Source organism: Chelonoidis abingdonii, chromosome 11, assembly GCF_003597395.2.
Source record: "Chelonoidis abingdonii isolate Lonesome George chromosome 11, CheloAbing_2.0, whole genome shotgun sequence".
Lineage (NCBI taxonomy): Eukaryota > Metazoa > Chordata > Testudines > Testudinidae > Chelonoidis > Chelonoidis abingdonii.
Window position 1 is genome coordinate 10823995 of NC_133779.1, and position 25205 is coordinate 10849199.

A 25205-nucleotide genomic window follows, 5' to 3' on the forward strand; every position below is an offset into this window, starting at 1 on the left:
TGGTCTCAAGTTGCAGTGGGGGAGGTCTAGGTTGGATATTAGGAAACACTATTTCACTAGAAGGGTGGTGAAGCACTGGAATGCGTTACCTAGGGAGGTAGTGGAATCTCCATCCTTAGAGATTTTTAAGGCCTGGCTTGACAAAGCCTTGGCTGGGATGATTTAGTCAGTGTTGGTCCTGCTTTGAGCAGGGGATTGGACTAGATGACCTAGTGAGGTTTCTTCCAACCCTAGTATTCTATGATTCTATGAATATGCTACAGTTGGGGGTGTAAATTCCAGCTCAGGTGGACATGATTGTGCTAGCTCTGATTGTGTTAGTATACTAGAAATAAAGGTGTAAGAGTGGCAGTGACAGCAGTGCAAGGGGCTAGCTGCCAAAAGTATGATCTCATCTGAAAAACTAGCTATGTACTTGGAGCAGCTAGATCATCTTGCTGCCCATGCAGACGTGACTACACTGTGTGACAGACTCAGACCAGAAGGATATAAGAGAGCAGTAGAAGACAGGTATATCAGCTTCAGAATGAACACGTCCCCATTCCCTGGATATCCAAATAAAGGCTACTCCAGGCTAATCAAGACACCTGATGCCAATTAACCAGTTAAGGTTGTCAGGCTAATGCTGGCACCTGACCCCAATTAATTGGCAAAGGGTCAGTTAAGGCCGTTAGGCTAATGGAGACAGCTGGAACCAATCAAGGTCTCACTCATACTGCTTAAAAGCTCTCTTTTCCAGTCCCCTTGCGGGAAGCCCTGGTGAAAGGAGCTGGAGGAGAGGAAGCATTGCTGAATCCTCAGGTAAGGGTGAAGCTAGGAAAAGGGGACCATGGAGAAGTGGTCCAGGGAATCAAAGCAACATCAGTGGTGAAGGGAAAACCACTAATAACTGCTACCATTAGGATCCCTGGGCTGGAACCCAGAGTAGAGGGCGGGCCTGGGTTCTCCCCTTACCCCCATGCTTTACAGAGATTCCTTTGAGAGGAGAAGCAGACTTTGGTCCAGGCAGGAGGCCAAACTGCACCTACTGAGCTCTAAGGAGCAACAGAGACTGTGGGTATTCCACCTTCACAGCTCTCATATTGGCCTGTGATGAAAGTAGCTCAATAAGCTGTGACCTTTGCCGCTATACTGAGAAAGGGAGGTCATATTGAGGGCCTTAGCGAGCTTCTGAGGCCACTGGATCTGCCTGGAAGTGTAGGACCCACCAATACAGGCTCAGAGCTTTGTCACAACTGCTAATTTTGGCATGCTAGCTCAATCAGAACTAGCGCGGTTATGTCTATCCACACTGGAAATTACACCTCCAGTGCCAATGTAGATGTACTGGTAGTGAAGGTGAAGCTTCTTTGTGGATGGAAGAGTAATAATCTTCCCATCTTCCAGGCCATTGATCAAAATGTTAAATAGAGTAATGCCAAGAACTGATGTCTGTGAGTCCTCACTAAAAACACACCCACTCTATGAGGATTTTGCATTACATTTTGAAACCTATCAGTTAGTAATCTTTAAATCCATTTATTGTATGTCATTTTATTTTATATTCGTCTTTTTTTAATCCAAATATCATGTGGTACCACATGAAATGTCTTATAGACACCTGTTATATCAACTCTATTACCTCTATCAATTGAATTTGTAAAGAGGAAAAGGAAGGGATGTATCAGATCCCTGGAGGAGTGAAAGGAGAAATCTAGAGAACATGACGGGCTTTATACACTAAAAGTGTTGATTTTTAAGGTGCTTGGTACTCTAAGCATCAATATTTTATATATTTCTACACAAATAAATTGATAGAAAAAGGCATTATTAAAGAAAATGGAGAGAAATCTGTATTTGGCAAAGGGACTCTTTATTTATAAGGGGAAGGATACCTCACATAACTTAGAGTGCCGTAACAGTGCAGTATCTGTTCTTAAACTGTGCTATTTATAGGATTTAATTTAGATTTAGAAATAGAGGATGTACAGTTGACTTATAAAGAAAAAACAGCACAGCTGCTTAGAAATCAGAAAAAAGTCCTGTGGCACCTTATAGATTAACAGACATATTGGAGCATGAGCTTTTGTGGGTAAATAACCACTTCATTGGATGTATTCACCCACAAAAGCTCATGCTTCAATACGTCTGTTAGTCTATAAGGTGCCGCAGGACTCTTTGATGCTTTTACAGATCCAGACTAACACAGCTACTCCTCTGATACTTACTAATCAGAGCAAACTTACCATTTTCACGCTGGAGTTGTTCTGCAAAAGAATAAATATGATCACAATTTGTATTTTCTTTTGTTCTTGAAAATTAGGTTCTCAATACCACTGACTATGTCAATAAATAATTTCTGGAATAGCAAGAATTATCTACATACAGTGAATAAAATAGGACCTGTGAGACTTTTCATTGGATTTAATGGGCTTTAAATCAGCCCCAAAGTTTCTCAGAAAAGTCCTTTGTATTTTGAAAGGACCATTTTTGATACTGAAATTGGAAGAACAAATGAATAGAGGTTTTTTTTTAAAAAAGATGTCACAGAATAGAAGCAGCCTTCTTCAGAGCCTACCATGTGCTGAATTAAGGTTGTGTAGAGACAAGACAATGACACACTTTTGTGGCCAGCAGGATGAAGGGCATCATTAAGGAAAGACTGAAAAACTTTCTCACAGACACTTGTTAATTTGAGTGGAAGTACTGAAAAGGTAATTTTAACTTACGAATTATTGGCTGGAGAGTTGCTGAAAAAGAAATGATGCAGAGAATGTAACTTTTTTAAAGCAAATTATCCTAAATTATCTGAAATATAGCAGCAAAAAAACTTTCTACTTTGTTTCCTGCCAGAAAAACAATTTGAGGATTAAATTACATTGTATTTGATATTGTACAATGGGAGTCAGATGTGAAATTTTGTCTGCTTAAACTCAGGTTCAATGCAGTCTCATTTAAACTGCCTCTCATCTCTGGTTGATGAGCCAACTGCAAAAAATCAATGTACCACTTTCCTAGTGCCTTCTGTAGCTTGGTTGCAAAGGAATGACATGCATTCTAATAACTACACATTTTGCCTTGCTGTGTAAACTAGTTATCTCAATGGTCCCCAAGGAAATAATGATCAATCTGTTCTGTCTCAGGTGAGAGAACCACCTTGAGCCCCTTTCATGCACAACTAGAAGATCTTTCATTATCACCCTCTTAAAGAAATTCACCAATAGGGAAATATTTGACTTTCCACCTCCAAACCCAAGAAATCAGAGCAAACTTACTGTTTTTCACCTGGACCTGGCCTGAAAAAAAAAATATTGCCAATAAATGCACAGTCTTTTTATATTCGGGACCCATTCCTGCCCCGTTGGCATCAGTGGGAGTCCTGCCAATGAATTCACTGACAGCAGGAACAAACTCAAGTTAACAATTATTCTTACGTTTTATATTGTCAAATGGCAAACCTGATAGCATTTCAGCCTCCAACACAATTACCAAACCCTTTCGGTCCTTTCCCACTAATAAATGTCCAACTCCCATGGATACCCAGCAGCAGAAATTACCCAGATCAAACAGGGAGAAACGCCCTCAAGCCAACTGAGAAACACTCAGTATCCCATGTTTGCACAGTACTGAGTTACTCACGTGTGCCAGTCTGTCCCAATCACTGTGAAAAGCACCCTGTTCCTAAGCAGTTGAAGAAACTGCCCTCTCTCTATGTCTCCCAAAATGAATCATTCAAGGTATGTCTACAATTGAGCTTTGCGTGTTCTCCATTTGATTGAAATGGAGCAGAAACCATGCAGAAAGACTAAATTCCCCCCTGAAGTGTCATTGAAAATGAAATGAATGCTGAAATATTAAATACGTAGATTCTCCTCCACACCAGAAAAAAGATTGTATTACATTATTAACACTGTATCCTATCCCCCCGTCTTTTGCTGCTTTAAATACCCCTTTCTGTCTTCTCTACTGCAAGCAAAATTTAGAAACATAGGATATACATTTATATTAAAAATGCATATAGAAAGATAAAAAAATGGAGGGAGTCTTAAAAATGCAAAAGCAGCAAAGAGACCGGTGGCACCTTATAGACTAACAGATGTATTGGAGCATGAGCTTTCGTGGGTGAATACCCACTTTGTTGGATGCAACCCACGAATGTATTCACCCAGCAAAGCTCATGCTCCAATACGTCTGTTAGTCTATAAGGTGTCACAGGACACTTTGCTGCTTTTACAGATCCAGACTAACATGGCTACCCCTCTGATACTTAAAAATGCAAATTTACCAATTTCATTCTCAAATCCTTTGGCAGAAAATATATTTGATCAACATTTATGTCTTTGTTTTTGGAATATGTGGTTAACATTGCAATTGGCTACTTGATTTAGCAACTTTATTCATGAGTAGTAGTATGAATGAGCCATATTCATACAAACTCATATACAGTGAGATAAACATTTTGGTCGATGGCTTGTGCTATTTGTATATTCAGCCATCATCTCATTCTATATTTTGCCTGTCATCATGACTTCACTGTTTTACTGCTGTCATAACTATAAAGGGAAAGTTAACAGCCCTCCTGTGTACAATACTACAAAATGCCTTCTGGCCAGAGACACCAAAATCCTTTTACCTGTAAAGGGTTAAGAAGTTCAGGTAATCTGGCTGACATTGAACCAAAGGACCAATAAGGGGACAAGATACTTTCAAATCTTGGTGGAGGGAAGTCTTTTGTTTGTGCTCTTTGTTATGGGGGTTGTTTGCTCTTGGGACTAAGAGAGACCAAGCATCAATCCACGCTCTCCAAATCTTTCTGAACCAGTCTCTCGTATTTCAAACTTGTAAGTTACAGCCGGGCAAGGCATGTTAGGTTTATCTTTGTTTTCTCAACTTGTAAATGTTCTTTTTGTTAAGAGGGTTTACTTCTGTTTGCTGTAACTTTGAACCTAAGGCTAGAGGGGGTTCCTCTGGGCTCTATGAATCTGATTAACCTATAAAGTTATTTTCCATCCTGATTTTACAGAGATGATTTTTACCTTTCTTTCTTTAATTAAAAGCCTTCTTTTTAAGAACCTGATTGATTTTCCCTTGTTTTAGGATCCAAGGGGGTTGGATCTGAACTCACCAGGAATTGGTGGGGGGAAAGGAGGGGGAATGGTTAATTTCTCCTTGTTTTAAGATCCAAGAGTTTGGATCAGTGTTCACCAGGGAACTGGTGGAGGCTACCCAGGGAAGGGTTATAGCACTTGGGAGGGAGATATTCTTGGTGGAAGGTAGCGTGAGTTTCCCAAATGACTCATTAACAATTTGGGTGATGGCAGCAACCAGATCTAACCTGGTAATTAAGCTTAGGGGTTCTCATGCAGGTCCCCACATCTTTACCCTAAAGTTCAGAGTCGGGAGGGAACCTTGACAACTGTTAAAAGAATTATCCTCATGAGATTTAGGGTGTATTTGAAATCTATTCTCAATAATATCAGGTTCTAGATAGGATGCACCTAATATGGACAGTAATCCACTTCATGGGAATTAAACAAATCAATTTTGTTTTAATAGGAGGTTTCATCAGAGTCTAGTTTTTCCCTGGTGTAACTCAGCTGACTTTACTGGAGCTACAGACAGGATGTATTTGGCCTCTGATGAATAATATATTTTGAGAGGACGTATGGCCAAGACAGCTATACAGTATATGCAATTTCATGAGAATCTCTATCCCTTCCCTGCTGCACAATAAAGTTATAGAGATCAATACAAACCTTCCACCTCCAAACCCTAAAAATCAGAGCAAACTTACTATTTTCCATCTGGAGCCAACCTGCAAAATCTATCTATCTATCTATCTGTCTATCTATCTATCTCCAATAAATGCACTGTCTTTTAATATTTAGGACCCATTCCTCCCCCACTGGCATCATTGGGACTCCTGCCAATGATTTCACTGACAACAGGAACAAACTCCAAGTTAATAACTATTCTCACTTTTTATACTGACATTGTAGTAAGATGAGGCCCTGAAACATAAACTCTTGTGTCAGAGGCCTAGTCTGAGACCTGAAGCCTGAACCAAAGTATTTCTAGGCATTGCTAAGCAAAAGCTGGGCTGTGAGCCAGAGGTAGGCCTCACTCACAGAAGTAGCAAGAAGAGGAACTTGTGCCAAGATGACGTCAGGACTCTCCATAGACATAACAAGGAACAGGCAGGTGCCTCTTAAAGACAGGACAGCATGATGGATAGATCTGTATGTGTGGAACAACATGATCAAAGGAGAGATAGCACCCTAATAAGCCAAGGAGCTGTACCTCAGTTACATCAGTAGGGATGAGTAATCTGTCCTGTAACTGTATAAAAGTAGGTCCCAGAGTGTAGCTCTTTGGCCAGCTTAGGGGGCAGTGGAAACTCCTGCCACTGACTGAGCTGTGTCCATTGTCAGGGGGCACACATCCATACTATGTCCTGTAGAGTCTATAGGAAACTATTACTGTGCTTTGTTTGACAATAAACCTGGCTCAGGTTCCTTCGTACCTTACTAGAGTCTGTGGTCTTTGGGGATTCTCTTGGGGTTTGCTGTGTCAGCTATCTGCGCAGAGCTGGGACAGCCCACAGAGGGAACACGCACGCAGTCAACTGTTATCATCATCGAACAAGAGCAGAGCACCACACTGGTAGCTACTGACAAGAAACATATGGCCAACTTGACAGCATTTCAGCCTGCAACACATCTACCAGTATATCAAATACAGGATGAGAGGATACTTCAGTTGAAACTAAGGAATATCTAATATCTTCACCATACGATCCACTAACTCATGGGATTCCACCACATCTTCTGAAGGTGGAAAGCCTTACTTGTCCCCTACAGTCTAATCTGGGGATGTCATTTCTCTGGAGTCTGGATCTGACTCTTGCACTTCCATTCATTCTTCTTCTTCTGATAAAAATTCCTTTCCTCATCCATATAGAAGAGTATTGGATCTGAGCAGGAATGTCTCCTCACATTTCCATGAGGAAATACATCACTGCTCAGCTCCGTAAACATATCTGATTCAGAAGAGACTTTCCCTTGCCAATTGTCTTTTGTCAGAGAGGCCAACACCACGTCAGGCTGAGTCCTCATGCGTCCCTTGCTCTTCCAGTCGTTATTAACAGGATTGTCTCTAGTCCTGACACCTCAGACAATTTCTTTTTCTGATCTTTAAAAGGTGGAAGTTGAGCTGATAATAGCTCATCTGAATTAATTAGCCTCTTAGAGTTGGTATGGCAACTTCCACCTTTTCATGTTCTCTGCATGTATATATATCTTCTTACTATATGTTCCATTCTATGCATCTGATGAAATGGGCTGTAGCCCACAAAAGCTTATGCTCAAATAAATTTTTTAATCTCTAAGGTGCCACAAGTATTCTTGTTCTCTCTGTGGATGGTCCAGGATCCATGGATGGAATCTGCTTTGGCTTTAAAGTGTAGGTTTCCAGGCAGCACACTTTATCTCCTCCATGAGCTGGGAAGCCCATCCCCCTTGAGAGGACATTCCTCAGGAGAAGCTCATAGATTTCCCAGCAGATGTGCCAAAAATGGCAACAAACTGTAGCTTCCTCTGACACTCCCAACCCTGCACAAATAACAGCCACTCCCAACAATGCGCCGATGACTAAGGAGCAGTGTAACCCAACTACCAGCTGCAATAAACTTCTCTAATCTCCCTCCAGTTCATCACTGCTGCCCTTGATTCCTTCAGCAATAATACAGTCATTTCTAGATTGTATTCAGCATCCTCTCTTCCCTCAAGAGTAGACGGTTGTACAACTCGGTGCTAACTTACCCCTTTGTCTCTGAAGCTCATCTGTAAAAAATGACACACATTTGAGTAATTACATAATTTTTGCCCTTTTCTTCAAGGATCTTTTAAATTGCTTTATTTACGCTCTCCTGATAATTAAGAATGAAGTAGGATTAATGCACAGAAGCACTGCGCTGAATTTGACTATCAACCTCTAGGTCCTTCTGGACAATTCCTTCTCAAATCTGTGGGTGACTAGGAGGCTGTTGGCAATATTGCACATATGACTAATGAAATAATTTCCCCCCTCTGTAAACATCTGAATACAAATTCAGGGAAAAAAACAGTTGGAGTTTTCCAAAATCCTAGGGGCTAATTTACCCAATTTACTGACATCACTATAGTTACAGACAGGATGAAATTCGTCATCTCTGTGCAGTGGAATGTTTTCAGAGAGAACTGATTTCTAAACAACAAATACATTCACAATTCCACCATATTCCTCTCTTTCTTCCTTTGCTGGAGTAGCAGGCTATATAAATCAATGAAAACTTACTCATTTCTCTCCATTGTTGGTCTGCAAAAGAATGACAATTATTTGAGTAAGAAAATAATTCCCCTCTTCTTCAAAATATTTCTTTTATAGAGGTTGAGGGGGGTAGATGTCTGTTAGGTGAGAGTTATAAAAAGATAGCAACTTTTTTTCTTTATTTTTTAGAAAGGCCTAATTCATGACTCAGGCTTAAATAGGGTTGCCAACTTTCTAATCACACAAAACTGAACACCCTAGCCCCAGCCCTTCCTGAGACCCTGCCCCCACTACATTCCCCCTCCCTCTGTGGCTCACTCTCCCCCATCCTCACTCACTTTCACTGTGCTGGGGAAGAGGGTTGGGGCATGGGAGGGGGTGAGGGTTCTAACTGGAGTGTGAGCTCTGGGGTGAGGCCAGAAATGAGGGCTTCAGGGTGTGGGAGGGGGCTCTGGGCTGGGGCAGGAAGTTGGGGTGCAGGAGGGGGTGAGGGCTATAGCTGGGAGGGCGGGCTCTGGGGTGGGATGGATATGAGGGATTTGGGGTGCAGTAGGGGATCCAGGATGGGGAGTGGGGCTGAGATATTTGGGGTGTGGAAGGGGGCTGAAGGTTGAGGAAGGGGGTTGGGGTGTGGGGTGCAGGCTCCGGGCTGGGGGTACGGGGTCTAGGGTGGGGCCAGGGATGAAGGGCTTGAGGTGCAGGAGGGGTCTCCAGGCTGTGAGGTCAAGGGATTCAGAGTGCAGGAGGGGGCTGTGGATTGAGGCAGGGGGTTGGGGTGTGGGAGTTGGTGCGGTGAGGCCAGGGCTGAGGGCTTTGGGGTGCAGGAGGGGGCTCTGGGTTTGGTGTGGAGCCTCGGGGCTGGGGCAGAGGGCTGGGGCTCGGCATTGGGGTACAGGCTTACCTTGGGTGGTTCCCAGTCAGTGGTGCAGCAGGTCTAAGGCAGTCTGGTCCCTACCTGTCCTGGCTCAGCCCTGTGCCCCAGAAGCAGCCAGCAGGTCTGGGTGCTAGGGGTGTGTGGGGGGGAAATGACAGGATGCTCTGTGCGCTGCTGTTGCCCACAGGCACTGCCCTCCTCTGCTTCTATTGGCCACAGTTCCTGGTCAATGGGAGCGCGGAGCTGGTGCTCAGGGCGGGGGCAGTGCATAGACCCCTATGCACCCCTGCCTAGGAACTGGACCTGCTGGCTGCTTCCAGGGTGGAGTGTGGTGCCAAGATAGACAGGGACTAGCCTGCCTTAGACCTGCAGCACCACCAACTGGACTTTTAACAGTCTGATTGATGGTGCTGTCTCGAGCCACCAAGGTCCCTTTTCGACCTGTTCCAGTTGAAAACTGGACACCCGACAACCCTAGGTTTAAATTACTACTAGAATGCACTAGAAGCTCTGTGTTTTCAGCAGAGATACTTCTGGCTATGGCTGTGCAGTGGGGACTGTTCAGTGAGGGAGGGGTGCTCCGGTCAGCAAATATAAAGCAAATGTAAGTCCATCATGAACTCCATCTCCGCATCAATGGAAGATGTAGCAGGAAGAGGGCCTGAAACATAAGCCCATGTTTCAGACATAAGCCCAGGTATCAGAGGCCTGGTATGAGGTCTGAGGCTGGGCTAAAGTAGTAAAAATCTGGCTGCTATAGAACAAAGTTAAGTTGTGAGCAAGAGGCAGGCCTTGCTCACAGAATTGATTGAAAAAGTATAGCTTGTGTTATAAAAGACTTGGCCCCTTCTACATTGTAAACAAAATTAATCTTGTATTAAATTTGGGTTACTGAAAACAAGAAGAAATGTAAAACAAACAAAAAACTTTATTATGTTAACTAACTTAAGCTGTTTAAGGTTGCATCCCACAGATCAAAGAAAACAGGTGATATAACACCCCGAACACACCAAACTTACCAATTTGCCCCTGTAGTTGGGCTGTAAAGAAATGACACACATTTGAGTAACAGCAGATTTTTTGTTCTATCCTGTAAACAAATGTTCTCTACATAGTATGACTTGGCAGAGGTGGCTGTTAGATGAGAGTTATAAAAAGACTGCAGGAAAAGCATAATGGTCACAGGATGCTGATGGTTAAGGAATTAACTCCCCCTGCATCCTTTACTGGACCACTGGTTCCCAAACTAGGGGGTGTGAATAAATTTCAAGGGGAGTGCGAGGCTGCCCGGCCCTTGAGCTCCTGGCTGGGGAGGCTAGCTTCCGGCCCCTCTCCTTTTGTCCCCCTTCCCTCACAGCCATGCTGCTGCACAGGCAGCGCAGCTTGCGTCTGCCCACCTCCCAGGCTTTCCAATAAGCCAGTTCTACCACTCTGAGCTGCCTGGTAAGGTGGCGGGGAATGGGGGGTTTGGATAAGGGACAGGAGGTCCTGGGAGGCAGTCAGGGGACAGAGAGCAGTTGGATGGGGAAGCTGTTGGATAGGGCGTGGGGTCCCAGGAGGGGGTGGTCAGGGGAGAAGGATCGGGGGGACTGGATGATGGTAAAGGAGAGGTGGGGGGCATGAGGGTTTCTCAAAAATTTAAAAGGGGGTGTGATGCCGAAAAGTTTGGGAACCACTGATCTACTCATACCAGTCACCCATGAATATAACTGTAACATATATGGCAATTTCCTAAAATATGTCTTTGGGATATCTTACTGCACTGTTTTCTCTATAATGCTTTCACCTTGCGAAGAAATGTGTTTGCATATAAAAAGCTATGTGTTAACTTGTGCCTGCTGGCAATTCCAGCCAAATGGCTTGCTGGGGATATCACGTTGTGGGCAGGGAACTGTGTAGCCTGAACAAACCCCAGTTAGGAAAGAGAGTGACACAGATCTCTGCCCAAGAGAGGTGATGGCTGATGAACTCTCAAGAGACCACAAAGGGGTAATACAGGGAGAGTTGCCCTGAACTGTGATAATCATGTCACAGTTTTCAAAATGCAGAGCAAGTGGCCAGCCCATTCATTTAACCTGGCTTTCCCACAGTTGCAAAAAGGAAAACAAACAGAAAGAGTAGGAAATTTGCAAAAAAAAAAAGTTTAATAATTATTGCCTGCTAGCTTCCAGGAGGCATATAAACAATATGAGACACTTTATCACAGTGATGATTTGTATGGTGATTAGACACCCTAGAAATGAAACTGATAGACGTTTTGAGGTAAATGAGACAGACTAGGTAAGAAGATAAGTAGAAAGTTTAGAAATATAGGATATACATTGCAAAGCAGAAAAAAAATCAGAACACCACTGCTTACAAATCAGTGCAAACTTACCACAATCATTACGGAACTGGACTGGAACAGATTAAATTAGATTATTATTATTTTTGGTTCTTGAACCTTTAACAATACATTTAGCTAACTGAATTTTTAACTTTGTAAATAGCACCAATCAACAGTATTCAATGACCCACATAGGGCCAAATATCTTGTGCTATGTATACATTTTACCACCATCCTGCTGCTCCCAGCCTGTTATCACTGATTCTTTCTCATGTCTTCCAAGAAAACGTAAAAAAAAAAAAATTTGCAATATACGATGTTCAATGCATTAATTACCAATCCCATTTGTTTTTAATATTTGTTTATCATATGATCGATGTTTAGCAGATTATGCAAAGATTAGCAGAAATCCACTCTACAGATTAGCTCTCTTGTTTAAAATTAAATAAATCAATATTTGTTCTCATGGGAGTTTTGCAAAAACTGTCACCTAATTCATCCTTGATATAATCGCACCGACTTCACAAAAGTGATGAATTTGGCCACTGCTGTGTAGTAGACTCCACTGAGATGGAGCAGCACTCTAGATAATAATTACATATCACATACAATTCCTTCATGTCATGCCACAACTGTAATCAACAAAGAAGCTGAGGCAAAATCTCCTTAATATAAAGTTGCTGGTGGCAGAGAGCTCTATATAAGGGTATGTCTACACTATGGGATTATTCCGATTTTACAGAAACCGATTTTTGGAAACAGACTGTATAAAGTCAAGAGCACGTGGCCACACTAAGCACATTAATTTGGCGGTGTGCGTCAATGTACCGAAGCTAGCGTCGATTTCCGGAGCGTTGCACTGTGGGTAGCTATTCCATAGTTCCCACAGTCTCCCCTGCCCATTGAATTCTGGGTTGAGATCCCAATGCCTGATGGGGCAAAAAACATTGTCGCTGGTGGTTCTGGGTACATCCTATCCCTCCCTCTGTGAAAGTAACAGCAGACAACCGTTTCACGCCTTTTTTCCTAGGTGAACTGTGCAGACGCCATACCACGTCAAGCATGGAGCCCACTCAGCTCGAGACAGCAGTCATGAACATTGTAAACACCTTGTACATTCTCGTGCAGTTTATGCTGAACCAGGACCTGCAAAATCAGGTGAGAAGGAGGCGGCTATGGCCGTGCGGCGATGAGAGTGATGAAGACAAGGACATGGACACGGAATTCTCTCAAACCGTGGGCCACAGTACTTTGGAGATCATGCTGGTAATGGGGCAGGTTCTAGCCACGGAACACCGATTTTGGGCCCGGGAAATGAGCATAGACTGGTGGGACCGCATAGTGCTGCAGGTATAAGATGATTGCCAGTGGCTGCGAAACTTTCGCATGCGTAAGGGCACTTTCATGGAACTTTGTGACTTGCTTTCCCCTGCCTTGAAGTGCCAGAATAACAAGATGAGAGCAGTCCTCACAGTTCACAAGCGAGAGGTGATAGTCCTGTGGAAGCTTGCAATGGCAGACAGCTACCAGTCAGTCAAGAATCAATTTGGAGTGGGCAAATCAACTGTGGGGGATGCTGTGATGAAAGTAGCCAAAGCAATCATTGAGCTGCTGCTACCAAAGGTAGTGACTCTGGGAAATGTGCAGGTCATAGTGGATGGCTTTGCTGCAATGGGATTCCCTAACTGTGGTGGGGCAATAGATGGAACTCATATTCCTATCTTGGCACCAGAGCACCAGAGCACCCAGTATATAAACCACAAGGGGTACTTTTCAATGATGCTGTAAGCGCTGGTGGATCATAAGGGACGTTTCACGAACATCAACATGGGATGTATCAGAGAGGTAGCCATGTTAGTCTGGATCTGTAAAAGCAGCAAAGAATCCTGTGGCACCTTATAGACTAACAGACATTTTGGAGCATGAGCTTTCATAGGTGAATACCTGCTTCGTCAGATGCATCTGACCAAGTGGGCATTCACCCACAAAAGCTCATGCTCCAAAACGTCTGTTAGTCTATAAGGTGCCACAGGATTCTTTGCTGCTTTTACTCTGTTTAAATGGCTGCAGCAAGGGATTTACTTCCCAGAGCAGAAAATAACTCTAGGGGATGTTGAAATGCCTATAGTTATCCTTGGGGACCCAGCCTACCCCTTAATGCCATGGCTCATGAAGTCATACACAGGCAGCCTGGACAGTAGTCAGGAGCTGTTCAACTACAGGCTGAGCAAGTGCAGAAAGGTGGTAGAATTTGCATTTGGACATTTAAAAGAATGCTGGCGCACATTACTGACTCACTCAGACCTCAGCCAAACCAATATCCTCATTGTTATTGCTGCTTGCTGTGTGCTCCACAATCTCTGTGAGAGTAAGGGTGACACCTTTATGGCGGGGTGGGAGGCTGAGGCAAATCACCTGGCCGCTGTTTACGTGCAGCCAGGCACCAGGGTGATTAGAAGAGCACACCAGGAAGCAGTGCACATCAGGACAGCTTTGAAAATCAGTTTCATCATGGGCCAGGGTACGGTGTGACTGTTGTGTTTGTTTCTCCTTGATGAAAACCCTCCCCCTTGATTGACTCATTCCCTGTAAGCAACCCACCCTCCCCCTTCGATCACAGCTTGCTTTCTAAGGAAATAAAGTCACTATCATTTAAAAATCATGTATTCTTTATTAATTGATTATAAAAAGAGGGAAAGAACTGACAAGGTAGCTCAGGTGGGGTTTGGGAGGAGGATAGGAGGGAAGGAAAAGGGCACTAAAAAGTTCAAAGTAATGACAGCCTTTTGCTTGGGCTGTCCCCTGGGGTGGAGTGGGTGGGTGCACGGAGCCTCTCCCTCATGTTCTTACATGTCTGGATAAGGAGGCTATGGAACATGGTGATGGGTGAAAGTGGTTATACAGGGGCTGCAGCGGCACTCTGTGATCCTGCTGTTGTTCCTGAAGCTCCACCAGATGCTGGAGCATGTCAGTTTGATCACACAGCAGCCCCAGTGTTGCATCCCACCACCTCTCATCTCGAGCATCTCTCCTCTCCTCACATTCTTCCCTCATGGCCTCACGTTCACTGACAGCTTTCCTGTACCGGGATAGGGTGACCTTCCACTCATTCAGATGAGCTCTTTCATTGTAGGTCGATTCCATGATTTTCGAGAACATTTTGTCACACGTCCTTTTTTTCGCTGCCTTATCTGAGATAGCCTTCGGGATGGAGGAGAGAGGCTTGAAAAATTTGCAGCTGCGGGAGGGAGGGAAAAAGGGAAAGAAGTATTTAAAAAGATACATTTTACAGAACAATGTGTGTACTCTTTCACAGTGACCAACGCTATTCACATTACATAGCACATCTGATTTCAGTACAAGGTCGCATTTTGCATCTTAATATTGAGTGTCTGTGGCTTTGGTATTACAGATCACAGACGTAGGTCTGGGCAACAGAATTCAGCTTGCATGCAGCCATGGTAAGCCATTGTCTTTCAGCTTCTGCAGCCTTCATATATCCAATGCCCTCCTTTCCCACTTACCAAGCAAAACCCGTTGAGTGCTGCGGTTTTCCTGTTAACGTGCAGCAGCAGAAACCAAACTAGCCACCCCCCCATCCAATTCTCTGGGATGATCCTTTTACCCCTTCCCCTACCACGTGGCTGGTATCAGGGAAGATCCCTGCTAGCCAAATGCGAAAAGCTCAGTGCAAATAACCCTCTCCACACTCCCCACCCCCGCTTGGCTAACTGCAGAGAAGGATTTCTTTTCAGCCACAGGCAAACAGCGCAGTAGGAACAGCCACCTCTGCCCCCTTAATTAAATCCCCATATTTCAACCAGGTTACCATGAACGATATCACTCTCCTGAGGATAACACAGTGAGATAAAGAACGGATGTTGCTTGAATGCTAGCAAACACCGGGACCATACGCGGCCAGACTTTGTCATGCAATGATACCAGATTACTTGCTACATGCATGGCATGGTCAAGTGTCCTACTATGGAGGACGGAATAGGGCTGCACTGCCCAGAAACCTTCTGCAAAGGCTTTTGGAGTACCCTCACGAGAGCTTCATGGAGATGTCCCTGGAGGATTTCTGCTCCATCCCCAGACACATTAACAGACTTTTCCAGTAGTTGTACTGGCCATGAATGCATCCGAAACACACTCACCAGATGTCCCTTCCATGGCTTTATGGTTTGGGATATTTCCTTGGGAGGGTTGGGAGGGTACTTCAGTCAGGCTGAGAAAAAGATCCTGGCTGTTGGGGAGAATGGAGTGCTGTGTGCTCTTCGCAAGCTCGTCCTCCTCCTCCTCCTCCTTCTCTTCTTCCCTGTCCGGAGAAACCTCAGGCATGGCTGAGATTACCCCCTTCTCCGAATCCACGGTCAGGGGTGGGGTAGTGGTGGCAGCCCTCCCTCCTCCCGAATTGCATGCAGCTCAGTATAGAAGTGGCATGTCTGAGGCCCTGCCCCGGACCCTCCGTTTGCTTCTTTGGTTTTCTTTCATTTGAGCTCCTTAACTTTCACGTGGCACTATAGTGAGTCCTTATTGTGGCCTCTGTCCATCATGCCCTTGGAGACTTTTTCAAATGTTTTGGCATTTCATCTTTTGGAACATAGTTCAGCTAGCACAGAATCCTCTCCCCATATAGTGATCAGATCCAGTGCCTCCCGTACAGTCCATGCTGGAGCTCTTTTTTGATTCTCAAACTGCATGGTTATGGTTACCTGTTCTGATGAGCTCTGCATGGTCACTTGTGCTGATCAGCTTTCCACGCTGGGCAAACAGGAAATAAAATTCAAAAGTTCGCAGGGCTTTTCCTGTCAACCTGGCCAGTGCATCCGAGTTCAGATTGCTGTCCAGAGCAGTCACAATGGTGCACTGTGGGATAGCGCCCAGAGGCCAATACCATTGAATTGCGGCCACACTAACCCTAATTCGAAATGGCAATACCGATTTCAGCGCTACTCCCCTCGTCGGGAAAGAGTACAGATATCGATATTAAGAGCCCTTTACATTGAAATAAAGGGCTTTGTTGTGTGGACGGGTGCAGGGTTAATTCGGTTTAACACTGCTAAATTCTAAATAAACTAGTAATTTAGACCAGGCCAAAGTCCCTGGGGCTTTGGAATACCCTCCTGACCTGTGTGTGAAATACCCTGGATTGCCAAACTTTCAGAGCATGCTTCAGAGCTCGCCAATATGTCAGACAGAAGGAGTGAAATTTTTATCTGATTTTGTGTTTTGAAATAATTGGCAGGGCCCTCACAGCTTGCACATGGGCACATTGTTTAGCTGAGATAAAATAAGCACATATTTACAAATATATTCTTGCTTTTTTAGTGAGAAAAGGTGGGTGAGGTAATATCTTTTATTGGACCAAATTCTATTGTTGAAAGAGACAAACTCTCAAGCTCACACAGAGCAGTTCTGCAGAGCTATTACCGGATCTGGAAAAAAAAGAGCTCTCTGTAAGCGCAAAAGCTTGTCTCTTTCACCAGCAGAAGTTGGATCAATGAAAGACATTACTTTACTCACCTTGACTCTCTAATATTCTGGGACTAACATAGCTTCAATTACTTTTCCCTATCTTGGTAGCTTGAGTAGAAGCTTACAGAAATCAATATAAACTTACCCCTTTCCCTCTGCAGTTGATCTAAAAAGAAAATACACAATTTTCTTCAGATAAAAAAAGGATTTAAATGGGAGAAGGGAGAGAGTTGGGATAGGGGTTTGTTAGCTGAGATTATAACAACATTGCAAAAAAACCCAAAAACGCTGGAGCTTCTTTTTCCCTGGTGTAACTACACTGACATTACTCGTGTTACAGCAGAGATGGATTTGGCCACTGCTGTGCAGTGGATTGCTCTGTAAGGGAGCAGTGCTTTGGTCAGCAAATATGAGGCACCTGTAATTCCATTATATCCTCCATCCCTTTGTACTTGAGTGGAAACCTACGTAAATCAAATTAAACTTACCCATTTCCATCCGTAGTCGGTCTGAAAAGGAATGACACACGTGAAAAATGGAAGAGTTTTTCTCCTGTTCTATAGGCACTGATTTTTTTTTTTTTTTTGCCAGTGAGTGCTATTGAAGAGGTGTGCTAGGCAGGGTGATGGGGTGGTGATGCACTCTGTCAGTTTGTGGTGGAGACTATTTTCAGCGTATTATATACTTCTTTCCTATTCTAATTATTGAATTACTGATATCTTTACTATTTTAGTAATGATTAAATTGTTATGAACTACATAATTACATTATCATGAATTACATTATATTAAAACCATTGCAATCACCTAAACGCTGTCTTCACTAATGTCCCAATTTAAAGACATTATGTCTCACTGTAGCTTTCTGAATGAAATTGCCAGCAATCTTATTTACATCTAGTTCCCTGCTATTGTTTTGATGCACATTAGGACAGTTACATTATTGAGTTGTGTCTGGCCCACTGATGACGGGAGATAATTTTTAAACCTTCTGAAGCTGAAGAATGAGTTCAGAATGATATAGGAACAATGAGAAGGATTCTTATAAATTTGCTTTACTCTGGAAGCATAGTTGTACTCCATATTCTTTATGAAAATATACTTGTGGTAGGAATACCACATAACTAAGATATGCTTTATGCAAGATAACTCTTGTAAGGTATCATTTGAAAGGTTATAATACTCTGAATATGATTATCCTATTTGTATGCATGTATCATTTCTATATCTGAAATATTCTGTATTTGAAATAGGAATATTGACCATGTATCTATATTTCAAGTATTTGGATGACGTCCCCTGCTAACACTTCAGGTACACTAATGAAAAAGCCAGACAGTGCTGATGGCCCAATAAAAGACAATGGACTGTAAAAGAGCTTAGTCTTCCGTGAACTTGGGTGTCAGCCTGTGAAGAATGGCCACAGGGGCCCTACAGAGGCATGTGACCATGTCACCTGCTACTGGAACCCATCTTGAATTCAGTACTTTTCCAGAAGAAGCTGGGGGTGGGGGGTGTGACTCCCACCTTATGCAAATCCTATTGAAGGGTGGGAAGTAAGGTAATCCAGGTCATCAGTTCTCCCCTGCTACCCCACCCAAGATGACTGCTGGAAACAACTAAGATTGAACTGGAGGAAAGAACTGGACCCAGGCTGGAAGGGCATCTAGACTGTGAATAAGATTATTAGAATCACATTTAGGGTGAGAACTTCCATGCAACCAGTTTCTTTAGTGTATTAACTTTAGTTTGCGTGCTCTGTTTTATTTTATCAGTAATCTGCCCTGTTCTGTCTGCTATCACCGTAACTACTTAAAATACACCTGTTTATAAATTTAATTTTGGTTTACAATACAACCCAGTTTGTGTGATTTCTAACTGGGGTATCGGGGATGAGAAGTTGTACATAACCTCCTCCATATTGAGGGAACAGACAAATTTCATATAATTTTGGGTTTGTACTCCAGTGCAAGTGGACATCTGGCTGTGGCAAACCCGTTAAGCTGAGCCTTTCCAGAGTGGATCTCTATGTCTCTGTGCAGCTGTGTGTGGCCCTGCCTGTGTGCTTGGCTAGAAAATCTAGCCCAGCAAGACCAGGTAAAAGGGGTCAGGCTGGCAGAATAGTCTGACTCAGTGGTGTCCCTGCACACCAGGTGACATCCCAGGGGGTCCAGCCTGTCACATAGGAATTGAGCAATTATATATATTTTTTCCTGCTATGAGGGACTTTATACTCTAGCATGAAATACTAAAAGTGTTTAGGTACATGTGATAGATTAGGCAGCTAGATCAATTAGACAGCTCAGTAAAATAGGAAATACATTTCTGAAAGAGGAAAAATATCTGAAATCAACTGCTTAGAAATCATTGCAAACTTACCATAGTCATTGCGGGATTGCTCTGCAACAGATTAAATCAGTTCAAATGTGCACTTTGTCATTGGAAATTTGGTTAACATTACAATTGGCTGATTGAATTGTTAATTTAATGAATGGCATGAATCAGCGTTATTTAATGAGCCACATATGACAGAGTATTTAATCTTTAATACTTGTGTTATGTTATACATATATAACCACTATTTCACTTTCTCACTATCTCTTATACCACCAAGCAAAATTATCTATTCTTCGCAGTGTAGGATCCCTGTTTTCATAACATCTTCATCCAGGTTCATGTTGTATTTGAAATCTGGCTCCTATCATATCAAGCACTATGCAAAGGTTAGGTGAAAGCCAACCTTCACAGTTATCCTCTTTCTGGAAGTTAATGACATTACATTTGTTCCAATAAGAATAACCAAAATATACTGAAAAAAATGCTGCAACCTAATCCTTCCCCTGTTCTAACTGTACTGACTTCACTGGATGAATTTCACCAGTACAGTGGACTAAATTGAGAGAGAGTTACGCTTTTGTCCATAAATATAAAGTACACACAGTTCCATCAGATGTACCATTAAACACTGGCCTGCTTAGAAAGCTACATAAATCAATGTGCTAACATACCTCTTTCCCTCTGCACTTGGTCTGCAATGGAAAAACAGAGTCGAATAAATACATATTTTTGCCACCTTCTGTAAACAAGTGTTCTGTAGGGTGGGCAACTTGTCATCGGTATTGGTTAGGTGTGATCCTGAAGAAGACCGAAACAAAGCTGGCCACTGAGAGCTCATGACCCTGGTACTTCGTATTGGTACTCCATACAATCCTGAGTCAAATTCTAGTTCAAAGCTCATCTTTAAGGAAGTTTTTGATATATACACAAGATGACACAGAATACATTTGTCAACCTTACAGCAAGATCTCTCTTGAGGGCTCCCAGATGAGCCATGAAATGGTCAACCACACATGTTGAACTTGTGAGAGCAGCAGATGAGGCTTCCAGATGCTGTAAAAAGACCAAGTAGCTGCCTCTGAAACAGGTGAGAAGGCCTCAGATATCACTGGTTCCAGAGCAAATGTAGCTTTCCCAGCCAAAACACAGAGAAAGAAGGGAGGAGGAGAAAAAGATGTGCAAAAAATATTTTTGCAAAAAAAAAGGAAAGAGTTAGATTAGGTAGGTAGCTTATGTCGATAGCTCTGTGTGTTACTTCCTGCTTCTGTGAGGTACTAGGCACCCAGAATTCACATTTGGCCAAATCCATAAGTTTTATTCAGATGTAACTCAGGTAAAATTCTCAAAAGCATAGATAGTTCTCAGAAAACATCTGCTCAATGTGCATCAGCAATCAAAAAAGCTAACAGAATGTTAGGAACTGTTAGGAAACGGATAGATAGTAAGACTGAACATAACAGGATGACACTCTATATATCCATGGCATGCCCATACCCAGGGCTGGCTCTAAGTTTTTTGCCATCCCATTCAAAAAAAAAGAGCGTCGCCCTGCCATAACATGCCCCTCCGAGAGTGCTGCGCCGCCCAAAGCCCCACCCCACCGAGTGCTGCGCAAGCCCCTGCCCCCTGAGCACCACCAAAGCCCCCCCCAGAGTTGCACCACCCAACCCCCCATCCCTCCAAGCGCCACGCTGCGCAAGCCTTGGCCCCCCCGAGCACCGCACCGCCCAAGCCTCCCCTAGCGCTGTGCCACCCAAAACCTTGTCCCCCGAGCACCGCGCTGCCCAAAGCCCTGAGTGCTATGCCCCCCCAAGCCCCGCCCCTGAGCACCGCAAAGCCCCCACCCCCCCGAATGCTGTGCTGCCCAAGCCCCTGCCCTCCCTGAGCGCCACCCAGTGGAAACAAAAACAAACAAACAAACAAAACCCTCCAGCGCTGCCCCACTGAACCAAAAAAACCCAAGTGCCGCCCCGCCCCAAAAAAACCCAAGTGCCGCCCCGCCCCGCACGTTTGCTTGGTCGGCTGGTGCCTGGAGCCGGCCTTGCCCACACCTTGAATACTGTGTGCAGTTGTGGTCACCCTATCTAAAAAATATATGTTAAAATTGGTAAAAGTACAGAGAAGGACAACAAAAATGATTAAGGTTATGAAACAACTTCCATACGAGAAGAGATTTAAAAGACTAGGACTGTTCAGCTTGGAAAAGAGATGACAAAAGGGGAATATAACAGAGATCTATGAAATCATGAATAGTGTGGAGAAAGAGAAAAGGCAAATATTATTTATCCCTTTGCATAACACAAGAACTAGGGGTTACCTGATAAAATTAATAGGCAGTAGGTGTTTTAAAACAAACACACAACACACATTCAAATCATGGAACTCATTGCTAGGGGATGACAGCCAACAGTATAAATAAGTTTTAAAAATTAGATAAGTTCATAGAGGATAGGTCCATCGATGGGTATTGGCCAACATGGTCAGGGTTGTTCCTGTGCTCTTGGTGTCCTTAAGGCTTTGACTATCAGAAGCTGAGACTGGACAACAAGTAATGCTGATAAATTGCCCGGTTCCATTCATTCTCTTTGGCACCAGCCACTATCAGAAGACAAGTCTGACCCACTGTGGCTATTCGTATATTCTTAATGTTTAAGCAAAAGAGTATTGTGGCAATAAAGACTAAGTAAAACCTGTATTTGGTCCACATCATTCATGTGGATAAACTGAGCTTTCACCAAACTGAGCATTTTCAAAGTCTGAGCCCTACAGAGAAAGGGGTTTTGGGTTTTGATAGTTAGTTTGTTTTTTTTAGTTCCTCTTGCAAAGTGGATTATTGAGTGACTAGTGTGGAGAATTGAAATGATAGGAAATACATGTTTTCAATTAACCAAATAGAAAATGAAAACAAAATCTGAGTGCAACTGCTTAGAAATGAGGCCAAACTCACCAATAACATTCTGGAACTGGCCTGTAAAAGATTAAAATTGATCAATGTACTTAGTTCATGTTAAAATTCACTAATTGTATTTTAAACATCATGAACATCATAAATTCGCCACCTTCAGTGAGTTTCATGTGGACAAATATTTGGATCCAGTAGTTTTGCTATCAGTAAATTTGACCAGCATTGTGTTCTCTGCTGCTTTCGGTCAGCTTCTCCTTTTCTCTTTCAAGGAAAATTAACCTCATTGATTTGCAATATTATAGTTTTTCCATTGATCCCAAGGCCAAAAGAGACCATTCTAATAATCTAGTCTGATCACTTGTAGAACACAAGCCAGAGAACTGCCCCAAAATAATTCCCAGGACAGAGTTTTTAGACATACATCCAATCTTGATTTAGAAATTGTCAGGGATGGAGACTCCATCAAAACCCTTGTAAATTGTTCCAGTGGTTAAGCACCATCACTGTTAAAAATGTGCACCTTATGCAAATTAAACAAAAGAAAAAATAAGTTAACTTACTTTTGCATTTTCCAAAGAAATGTTCGACAGTCACAGCAATAAACAGCAATAAACAGATTAAGAAACCTACTGAAAGATAGAACGTTATTATTACTACAATGTAACCTCAAACATGGGAAGTATTTCTAGGTGTTACAGTTTGGACCGAAACAATGATGGATTTTTTTCTCATTCTCTCAAGTATGGTTGTCTTTGTACCTAGACAGAGAATGAGAGAGAATATATTTCATATAAAATAATAGAGGCCTGCCTTCAGTGTCTCACGGAATTACAACAAAATCCAAAATACATGTAGTCAAGTATCAGAGGGGTAGCCGTGTTAGTCTGGATCTGTAAAAGCAGCAGAGAATCCTGTGGCACCTTATAGACTAACAGAGGTTTTGGAGCGTGAGCTTTCGTGGGTGAATACCCACTTCGTCAGACGCACGTAGTTGGAACATTTCCAGGGCAGGTATCCTACCTCGCCAGGAGCAAGCAAGCTAGAGAACGGAGGTTAGTTCAGTCAGGGAGGTTGAGGCACTGTTCTAATGCAGTAGAGGGTGTGAACAACCGAGGAGGAGAAACTGGTATGTAAATTGGAAGCACTCACAGTCTTTGTTTAGTCCAGAAGTGATTGGTGTCCAATTGCAAATGAACCTGAAGTCAGCAAGCTCACCAAGCAATATCTCAAAAACTACAATGACCCGACGCAGGAAATTAGGAAACAAGTCACAAGAGCACAGACGTACCCAGAACCTCCTACTGCTCAAGACAAACCAAGAAGAAAACCAACAGGACTCCACTCGGCCATACACATACAACCCACCACAACCACCGCAACCTATCATCAAGGGCATCTACAACCCATCTGGACAAGATCCCACACGTCAACGGGTCTGTGCGCCACCCACTCTTGCCCCACAGACAACCTGCCAACCTGAAACGTATTCTCACCAGCAAGCTGCACCACCAGTTACACCACATACGTAACCAATCTAGCCAGGAACCAATCCCAATAGCAACAGAATCTCATGGCCAAACTCTGCCACATATTGTACACCAGGACATACATCAATAGCGACCCTACCAGATCAGCCATACCATCACTCGGTTCATTTCAGCACCTGCAACATACCACCAACTGGAAGATATACGCATCACTTATGCCAGCAATGCCCCTCTGCTATGTGCATCGCCAACTGGACCAGTCACTACGGAATAAGGATAAATGGAAACAAATCATGATATTCAGGAATGGCAATATACAAACTGTAGAGACTTCAACCTCCCTGGCACACATACTATAGCAGACTTAGTGGTTCATCCTGCAGACGAAAAAACTCAGGACCAGACTTAAATAAGCGAGAAACGCCTGAGCTTCATTCATTTGCAGAATTGATCACCTCAGCTCTGGGACTAAAAACAAAAGATGTGACATGCTCGCCATTTACGAACGCAGTGTTCTCCTACCCTTGGCTTCTTCACACCTCTACTGCTAGACAGGGCCTCACCCTTCTCTGATGAAACACCGCGTTATCTCTGAGCTTGCTGTGCTTAGCATATATATATCTGCCCCGAATTTCCAACTCTCGCTGCGAAGTGGGTATCACCCCACAAGTCCGCGTCAAAATCGTTCTGTTAGTCAGCTATAAGGTGCCACAAGGATTCTCTGTTGAAATACAATGTACTACTTTCTGTGTGCTAATTGTGTCTATCAGACTGACAACGGTAACATTTACATTATCGCTTATAAAAAGATGAGCTAAACAGCCAGCCCCAGAATGTATTATTTTTTCCTCAACAACAAAACGCATCCTAATCTTCTTATTTCTCAAAACCTCCATTAACTTAATATGGGGGAAACTGGCTCTCAATCTAGCATAATATGCACTCTTCGGGTTTGTGTAAGACCCTGACGTCTTTGATGGAGAGTGGTCTCTTCCAAATGTTTGTTGCCATTAGCAGTCTTTAGTTCAGCAAGGTTAATTTTTTTATTGCTAAATGTCAATGTATAAACAGATAGTTACAAAATCTTTCTGAATCAGTCTCTCATGTTTCAAGATTGTAAGTAATAGTCAGGCAAGGCAGATTAGTCTTATTTTTGTTTTCTCAACCTGTAAATGTTCCTTTTTTGCTGAGAGGATTTTACCTCTGCTTGCTGTAACTTTGAACCTAAGACTAGAGGGGGTTCCTCTGGGCTATATGAATCTGATTACCCTGTAAAGTATTTTCCATCTTGATTTTACAGAGATGATTTTTACCTTTCTTTTCTTTAATTAAAAGCCTTTTTTTCTTAATACTTGATTGATTTTTCATTGTTTTTAGATCCAAGGGGATTGGATCTGGACTCACCAGGGACTGGTGGGAGAAAGGAGGGGGAATGGTTAATTTCTCCTTGTTTTAAGATCCAAGGGATTGGATCTGGACTCACAGGGAATTGGTGAAGGCTACCCAGGGAGGG

The 25205-nt window shown here is 43.1% G+C and overlaps 1 protein-coding gene across 1 annotated transcript in view; it reads right to left on the minus strand.

Annotated features, from left to right (window-relative positions):
• The window catches only part of LOC116836633 (butyrophilin-like protein 2), an 85446-nt gene that overhangs the window by 38745 nt on the left and 21496 nt on the right, over window positions 1-25205 (minus strand). Inside the window, exons 7-11 of the mRNA XM_075071253.1 lie at window positions 22766-22834; window positions 22248-22268; window positions 19972-19992; window positions 19343-19363; window positions 17453-17473 (exon numbers count right to left, since the gene is read on the minus strand). Of these exons, the coding sequence (XP_074927354.1) occupies window positions 17453-17473; window positions 19343-19363; window positions 19972-19992; window positions 22248-22268; window positions 22766-22834 (153 nt within the window). The remainder of the gene's footprint in view (window positions 1-17452; window positions 17474-19342; window positions 19364-19971; window positions 19993-22247; window positions 22269-22765; window positions 22835-25205) is intronic.